Consider the following 9,253-nt stretch of genomic DNA (forward strand, 5'->3'; position numbering starts at 1 on the left):
CTAATTAAATATGGGAAGGAGAGGAGGATACGAAGATGGCTTATAAACATGGGAAAAGATACTCAGAACCATTAGTCATGAGGGAGATGTGAATTCAAACCACAATGAATTATTACTCTACACGTATCAGCAGTGTCAAAATAAGAATTAGTGATAACATCATATCCAGTGAGGGTTGGCAGACATTGAGTTGGGTCATTCATGTATTACCAAATGAGAATGTAAGATCATACAACCTCACTGGAAATTAGTTTTCAGTTTCTTATAAAACTAAATTTGAAATTACTATTCAGCAATTGAACTCTATCTCAGAATAATGAAAACCTGCAAAATGAAAACACAGAAACTTGAACACAAATGTCCACAGTAGATTTGTCATAGCTGAAAACTGGAGACATACAAGATGCCCTTCAACAAGTAAACATTTAAACAAACTATAATAGATGCACACCATGGACAATTAACCAATAATTAAAAAGTCAACTATTGGCATACTGAACATATTTGATGATAATCAGAGTACTATGGAAAAGGCCAGTCCAAATTACAGGTTTAATTTCATTTCTAAAAAATTTCCAAAGTGATAAAATGTTAGAAACATTAAGATAGCTTTGTGGTACGGGTGGTTAATTACTGTAATGACAGAACATGAATCTTCACATATGATTACACTAAAACTTCATAGAAGTAAACACACACATATACACAGACGAGTAAGTGTAAAACTGGGAAAATCTGTTTTAGATTGATAGATATTATCAATATACCTATCCCAATAGTCATATCATAGTTTAACAACATGATACCTTTGGTAGAAACTGGGTAAGGGACAACTACTCCCATAGGTAAAATAATTTCAATTAAGAAGTGTCATGTGTGCCAAGGTATGATCTTAAATACTATCTTTTAGGAATGGAGCCAGAGCTATTTGGACAAATGTGTGATTCCAGGTTTGGGATAACAAAAGTACAGGATAGCCTGGTATCTAGTTGTTCCAGAGAACAAGCTGGTGATCAAAGATCAATGGCAAAATTACAGAGTCACAGGAGCCACTTTGTTTTTTAAAATTTGTTAATATCTTTAAGTGGTTGTACAAAGAAATTCCCATTCTATAAAACAGTATAGGAATACAAGTGTCTGATAATATTGTCATCCATCGCTCCTAACCCACACCTTCTCTCACTATTATTTTCTTCTTCTTTTTTAATTGAGATTAGGTGATTACATAAATTTTACATATTTCACAGTATTGTGGAATAGTGATACTTAGTAAAAGTCACAAACACATTTTAACCTTCACAAGACAAATTGTCATTACCATGGTCTATAAAGTTTGTGAATTCTATGAGCTTTGACAATACACTTATTTCTTCCACATCAGGTGGAAGAAATACATTTACATTTCTTTCATTTTGCTTAATGTAAGCTGTTCCCTCTTTCCCTCTCATTCCTCCCTTCCCTTTACTGTCTTTGGGTTGCTTAGTTCATTTTCATTTTTGTTCAGTGCAGCTGATGGGCCCTTCTGTTGTATGCTTTCCCATTTCCCATTGATGCTGTGTCCTCCTACTAGCTTCCTTCTGGTGTGTGCACATATATATATATATATATATATATATATATATATATATATATATATATATGTACCATATATGTGGTCAATAACATGGAGTCATTTAGCAATGATATGACAAAATGAGTGGCAGTCCTTTGTTTCTCAAGTCCTATTTACTTTGTTATATCTCCTTGCATTTTGGCTTTAGCATCCACATATCAGCAAGACCATGTGCCATTTGTCTTTTTGCTCTTGGCTTACCTCACTCAAAATGATTTGCTCTAGTTCTATCCATTTCCCTGCAAATGCCATTATTTTGTCCTTTCTAATGGCTACATAATATTCCATTGTATACAGGTACCACAATTTTTAGATCCACTCATTAGTAGTGGGGCATCAGGATTGTTTCCATATCTTGGCTATTGTGAACAGTGCTGCAATGAACATGGAGGTGCATGTGTCCTTGTATCCTGGTCCTGTTGCTCAGGGTAGATGCCTAAGAGTGGAATGGCTGGGTCATAGGAGAGGTCTATATTTAGCTTTCTGACGTACCTTTAGACTGCTTTCCAAAATGGTTGTATTAGTATACATTCTCACCAGCAATGTATTAGGGTTCCTCTCTCTCCACTTCTCCTCCAGCATTTGTCCTTGGCTAAATTTAGGATGTGGGCCATTCTGGCCTGGGGTAAGGTGGTATCTCAGAATTGTTTTTATTTGCATTTCCTTTACAGCCAGGGATGGTGAACATTTCCTCATGTGTTTCTTTGCCACTTTTATCTCTTCTTCTGAGAGGTCTCTCTTAAGCTTCTTGCTCATTTTGTGATTGGTTTGTTAGACTTGCAAGGGGTTAGTTTCTTGAGTTCCCTGTATATAATGGATATTAGGCCACTGTCTGATATATTGTTGGTAAATATTTTTTCCCAATTAGTTGGCTTTCTTTCTAGTTTGGTTGTTATTTCTTTAGCTGTGCAGAACATTTTTATTTTAAGGTCGTCCCATTTATCGAGTCTCTCTCCAATTTGTTGTGACCCTGGGACTCTGTTTAGTTCACAGGAGCCACTTTGAAAGGGCTCCCATAGGTATAGTTGAGATAATTTGAATTAAAAAAAATTTACTTAGCTGAATGCAAATTATTGCGTAAATAAAAATCTATGAATTCAAAATTGTATTTTTTTTTCAGTCATGGGGCCTGAACTCTGTCTGGGTCTGGACACTGTTCCTCAGCTCTTCAGCTCAAGGCCAACGTTCTACCACTTGAGCCACAGTGCCACTTCCAGCTTTTTCTGCTTATGTGGTACTGAGGAATCGAATCCATGGCCTCATGCATGCAAGGCAAGCACTCTACCACTGAGCTACCTTCTCAGCTCAAAATTGTATTTGGAAAAAGAATAGTTTTTTTTTATGATTGAAGACTTATATTCTCCCAGTTCTTTGGTCTGCAAATCATAATTAGAAATAGAGAATTAAGCCAGTGGCAGCGGCTCACGCTTGTAATCAGGAGACTGAGATCTAGAAGATGGTCATTTGAAGCCAGTTTGGGCAGAAAAGTTCACAAATCTCCATCTCTAAAACAATCAGCCAAAAAGCCGGGCTGAAAGTATGGCTCAAGTAGTAGAATGCCAATAGAGGAAATGGGAAGTACTACAAGTTCAAACCCTAATACCACCAACAAAACAAAACAACCCAGAACTAAGCATATAGTCTGCTTTTAAGGAACAGATAGTAGCTCATTCGCATTTGTTAAAAGAAAACTCATCTTTATGAATGAGTGGTAACTAATGAAAGTAAAAAGAAATTTAGCATTAGAAAATCGTTTTCTGACCAACAGCAATAAAATAATTGGCTCAAAGATTATCGAAAAATTCTAAAACAATTAGTCTAAAGAATGGAGAAGAACAATATAATCATTAGTGTCAAAATAATAATCCTATATTATCAGATTATTGCAAAGGGGAAATTAGATTTTCATGGTGAAGAAATTTGCAATTACTACTAAAAAGATAATTTTTAATATAATTACTAAGCGGACACCCTGAATTCATGAACATCTAAGGTAATGACAAAATGTGTTAATGGAATCCAGTCAAGATGTTGTACTTAACCTTTAGTTGTATGGGAAATAGAACAATCTAATGGTTCCACAAGGAAGCAATCAAATAAAATCAATTAGACAAAGTAATGTTAATTTGATCTTTTCAAAACAATCAACATTATGAGTTAAAAATGTTAATAAGAGCATTCAGGATTAAAGAAACTAAAGAGATAATGATAAAATTTGATGTGTAGTCTTTTGAGGAACCTCCATATTGCTTTCCAGAGTGGTTTACAATCCCACCAACAGTGCACTAGTGTTCCCTTTTGTCCATATCACCTCCAGCATCTGTTGTTATACTAGATTTCTTTTTTTTTGTTGTTGTTGGTCGTGGGGCTTGAACTCTGGGCCTGGGCGCTGTCCCTAAGCTCTTCAGCTCAAGGCAAGCACTCTACCACTTGAGCCACAGCGCCACTTCTGGTTTTCTAGTGGTTTATTGGAGATAAAAGTCTCACTTCTTGCCCCGGATGGCTTTGAACCATGATTCTCAGATCTCAGCTTCCTGAGTAGCTAGGATTACAGGCATGAGCCATCTGCACCTAGCTTAGATTTCTTGATTATAGTCATTCTAAATGGGGTGAGATGGAATCTCAATGTTATTTTGATTTGCATTTCTTTCATGACCAGAGAAGTTGAGAATTTCTTTGTCTATTGGCCATTTTTATTTCCTCTTCAGAGAAATCTCTCTTTAAATCTTTAGCCTACTTATTAATGAGGCAGTTGTTTCTTTGAGGTTTTGGTTTTGGAGGATTTAATTTTTTGAGTTCTAATTTTATTTTTTTAATTTAATTTTTTTTGTGAACATACTGTACAGAGGAGTTACAATTACATGGGCAGATAATGCATACATTTCTTATCAAGCATTGCAGCCTCCTCCTTTGTTTACCCTTCACATCCCTTCCCAGACTCCCCCCCACCCCCACCCAATCCTCCCCCCTCCCCCCCACCAACGTTGTAAAGCTCGTTTTCCACATGACAACTTGTACTTCTCATTGTTGCAACGGGTCCACCTGTATCCTTAAACGACTTGTTTTTCCCCATCTCCTCCACAAGTTATACTGACATCAAATATAGTGAAAGCAGGGGTTGTACTGTGGGGGAGGGACATACAAAGCAACAAAGAGATAATCTTATAAATGCGTTAGAAACAAATGCATGAAAGAAAAAAGCATTAAAATACATATCTAAGGGTTCATTTTTCCTAACATCACATTATCTGACCTTTTCTGCTTGACTCATACATATACTAGATATTGCAAATAAGGGAAACCATGGGACCTATGTTTCTTTGGGTCTGGCTTATTTCACTTAATATAATTTTTTCCAAGTTTTTCCATTTCTAATTATATTTTAGATATGAGGCTCTTGTCTGTTGTATAGCTACTGAAGACCTTCTCCCAATCTGTGGACTTTCTATTGCTCATGCTACCCATGTCTTTGCCATGCAGAAGCTCTGCAGTTTCATGCAATCCCATGAGCTCCCTTATGACCCAGCAATCCCACCTCTGGGAATTTACCCAAATGATCACAAACAAGTCTGTACTAAAACTACCAGCACAACTATGTTTATCGCACCATTATTCACCGTAGCTAAGATATGGAACTAACCCAGATGCCCCTTAGTATATAAACGGATCAAGAAAATGTGATATATATATATGAATTCTATGCTTCCAGTAGAAAGAACGACACCCCACCCCCACCATTTTCTAGGAAATGGAAGGACTTGGAAAAAATTATATTAAGTGAAGTAAGCCAGACCCAAAGAAATATAAGTCCCATGATTTCCCTCATTTGCAATAATCAGTATTCATCTAGGATAATCTTATCGGTTAAGGAGAAAAGCTCAAAAGCTATATACATATGTCCATATAAGATGATGCTATGTGAAATGAACCCCAAGATATGGACACAGGAGGTTTTTCTTTGTTGTTGTTGTTAATGTACCATGTGATTTTTAAAATTTCCTTTGTATGTTCTTCCCCTTATCGTATACCCCTGTTGTCACTGTACTTCATTTTGGTACACTGCATTTTGTATATACATTTATCTAATTAGGAGAGGGGAAAGGAATAACAAAATGCTGAAACAAGGACACAGGATGATCCATTGCAACAATGATACTCACAAGACACTATGTTGGAAATGAAATGAACGTTACAACTTCAGGGGTGGGGGAAGGAGTGAGGGAGGTGGGGATGGGAAGGGATAGTAGGAGAAAAACAAAGGAGTGGGGTAACAGTGCTCAACAAGGAATGTACTCATTACCTTACTCATGTAACTGTAACCCCTCTGAACAGCATCTTTACAATAAAATTAAAAATGATGTGTATAATTAACTAGATTCTGTTATTGAGGACGGAGACATTTTATGAAGTACATTTAGAAACAATTTTAGAAATTTAAATATGTGTTTAGGAATGAAAGCACTTTTTAGAATTATTGTAAATGTGTGGATTTGATAATGAATGATACTGTGACAATAAAAGAAATTATGTCTTCATTCCTAGGACACAATATTAAGAAATGAAATTTCATTAATACCTGTACTTTATTTAAAATGTTTTTGAAAAAGATATAGGCCCATATCTGCAAATAGATAGGATAGTGCACAAAAAACATTATTAAATCTAGATTGTGTGTAGTTTTGTGCAACTTCACTTATTGCTCTTGTGCATATTGTACATCTCTGCTTAACTCAGGAAGCAACTTTGGAAGACATTTTAATGTTTTTCCCCAGTGTTAATTACATCTCTGAGGGAAGATCCATCCTCATTTATGGATGGATCAAAGAGCAAAGTATTACCTTCATATTCATTCCTGCCAGAGCTATGAATTTGCTCTTTGTACAGACAAATGCACTGATTTTCCTTTTCCTTTTTAACTTTATTTAACAATGCTGAGGAACAAACCCAAGATACCACACATGCTAGGCTAGGATTCTGGGCAGGACTAATATATATATATATATATATATATACATACATACATACATAGAATTTGTATATATAATATCTTATATGTGTGATACATATCTCATATATATGATCTATCACATATGTATCATATATGTCTTGTATATCACATATATCTCATATATCCCCTATATATTATACTGAGATAATCTTTCTGTTTTTTGGTGGGGTTAATTGATATAACAGCCTATTGTGAATTATAATCTTTGACAAACTTCGTTCCACATTCTCTTTCTTGAAAGGCTTTGTTATGTATAAATAATGCTTATTTTGAACTGTCCTGCCTCTGTCTGTACTCTAAAAGGTTTGCGGTATTTTCGGTGTTTCCATATTTTAAGGTTAGGTTGCCGGTTTTAATCAACAATAGAAAATTATGTTTAAAGGCTGCTGCTGATAGGCTCAGCCAGAATTTCAGACCAGCAAAGAATGTTTTGATAGGGTCAAAGGAGGAGTCTTTTTACATCACATTCAACAAGTGGCCAATCCTGCTGGTGCAGACCAGCATTTTGCTCAGCAACTGAGTAAGGAACTAGGAGCAGGAACTGTCTTGGAAGGCTGCAGGCGCCATGGGTAAGGTGAAGAAAAGATCCACTGCTCTTCGGCATAAACGAAAGCGACCTGGAGATTGTCCTACTGCCTGCGCAGCGATCGCGGTCATGGGAACCACCCGCGCGCGGTGCTCACCTGTTCAAGTGGGCATTGGAAGCCATACAGTGGGGAGGGAGCGGGCAATGGTTCAGCATTGCCGGGGACCGGCACAGAGGAAGCGCTGGTGGCGAAGGGTTCGAGAAGCAAGCCCCAAAGATCTGCTGCTCCAGGCACCACAGCTGAACCCAGCGACCAACCCACCTCCCCCCACAGAGCTAGACCTGGGCGCGCAGCGGGAGCGGTGGGAGAAGTTCCGGAGGGTGCGAGGCCTCAGCTGCGAGGATGCAGCCAAGTTCCTGTTAGACACCTTCGAGTTCCCGGGCCTGGTCTACCACACCCGGGGCTGCCACTGCGGCGCGATCCGTTTTGCAGCCTGGGCCCCTGCGGATCTGAGGGTCATGGAGTGCGGATGCCGGCTGTGTCAGAAGAAGCAGCACCGCCACTTCCTAGTCCCGGCCTCGCGCTTCACGCTGCTGCTGCTGCAGGGCGAGGAAAGCATGGTCACTTACTCGTCCACCACGCACCCGGCGCTGCACAGCTTCTGCAGCAGATGTGGTGTCCAGAGCTTCCACGCAGCTGTTTCCGACCCTCGCGTGTATGGCGTGGCCCCGCACTGCATGGACGCAGGCACCGTGTGCAGCGTGGTCATCTAGGAGGTTGATGCTGGCGACCCTGTAAAGGAGGCCACCAAGGAGAGCAATACCACCATCCAGCAGGTGTCCATCAGCACTGTCCCTGCCTGAAATGGAACAATGACTAGGGGGCAGGGGGTGCAAACATCCAAACAGGTGTTAAGCGAATGTCCAGGCAGCCCCAGCATTAATTGTGAAAAAAGTACCTTGTGAAAGAGATCTGGTTCTGGACTTGCTAAATTTGTGGTGTCCGTGCAAAGTTTTCCTTTACTGCCAATTCATTTCAACAGACTTTCTTAGAAGCAAAAACTTGAACATTCCTGTGTCTGTATAAAATGAGAACTTTGCAATCCAATAAGCAAGTGGCATCTCTGGTAAATGCCAGGCCCCCAAATCTTCTCTTAAGATCCCTCAGTTCTCACTAATAATCACTTGCAGATTATTCTTGTCTACTGTATGTTCTTGGTGCTATTGTGAGCAGTGTCATTGCTAACAGTTGTATTTCATGTTTAAAATTGATAGGTTATGTTTTGTGAACATTTATTAGGATGTTATCCCATTGACGTCATGTATATCATAAATAACTATTTCACTACTTAGAGATATGTATTGTTTTCAGCTACAGTGTTTATTTGATGTGTTTTCAAATCCTATGTCTTAAAATTCCTAAATGTAACATAGCGCCCTGCTCTGATGTTAGTATGTTGCTGCGTTTTGTTTTACTGTCTCTGAGAATGAGGGTGGAGAGACAGAAATGTGACCAATGTCTGCACTGGACGCCCCCATGAATCTTCAGAAATAGTTATCTTGTACATGTGTTAAGTGTTCAGAAATAGAAAATATGTATTTCTATGTTGTATATTTGAACTTCAGCACTAACTTAATTGTAATTTCTTGATACCTGAAATTTTTATCTAACCATGGGTGGTATGTATCTTCTCCAACCAAGAACAAATGTCAACATTGTTATTTAATTACTTTATAAAATTAAGAAATTGATCTTCCATAACTTACTTACCTAGCCTCTTGTCATAGATGTTTTAGCTTTTATTCAGCCTTTCATAATAGTAATATTTCAAAGGAGAAAAGTAGACACAGCAACTTGAGGAAAGGGGCCTAGACATTCTTTCCTGGATCTTTTCCTTGCTGAAAATCTGTCCTCTGTTCTTGCCTTCCATTGCATGTTCATATAATTTGCTATCAATTGCTTATCTTGATTTGTCAATTAAGCAAATAAAAGCCAGATCAATGAAGCAGACATGTGTTTCTATGACTATGTGGAGTTACAGGGCTACACCATCACACAAAAAGCCACCATTTTTCCATCCCTACTTCTCATTTTCCAGCTCCCTCT

At 38.3% G+C, this 9,253-nt stretch overlaps 1 protein-coding gene across 1 annotated transcript; it reads left to right on the forward strand.

Annotated features, from left to right (window-relative positions):
* Window positions 1-7,185: 7,185 nt before the first annotated feature.
* On the forward strand, window positions 7,186-7,920 carry LOC122128316 (centromere protein V-like protein 1). The gene has a single exon (XM_042702553.1). It carries the CDS (start codon window positions 7,186-7,188, stop codon window positions 7,918-7,920), a length of 735 nt encoding a protein of 244 aa, XP_042558487.1.
* Window positions 7,921-9,253: the final 1,333 nt, after the last annotated feature.

Source organism: Dipodomys spectabilis, unplaced genomic scaffold (assembly GCF_019054845.1).
Source record: "Dipodomys spectabilis isolate Male_0828 unplaced genomic scaffold, ASM1905484v1 ptg000328l, whole genome shotgun sequence".
Classification (NCBI taxonomy): Eukaryota; Metazoa; Chordata; class Mammalia; order Rodentia; family Heteromyidae; genus Dipodomys; species Dipodomys spectabilis.

Bases quoted from the DNA above. Each gene is read 5' to 3' on its own strand.
- LOC122128316 (XM_042702553.1), top strand. From the start codon at position 7,186: ATGGGTAAGGTGAAGAAAAGATCCACTGCTCTTCGGCATAAACGAAAG.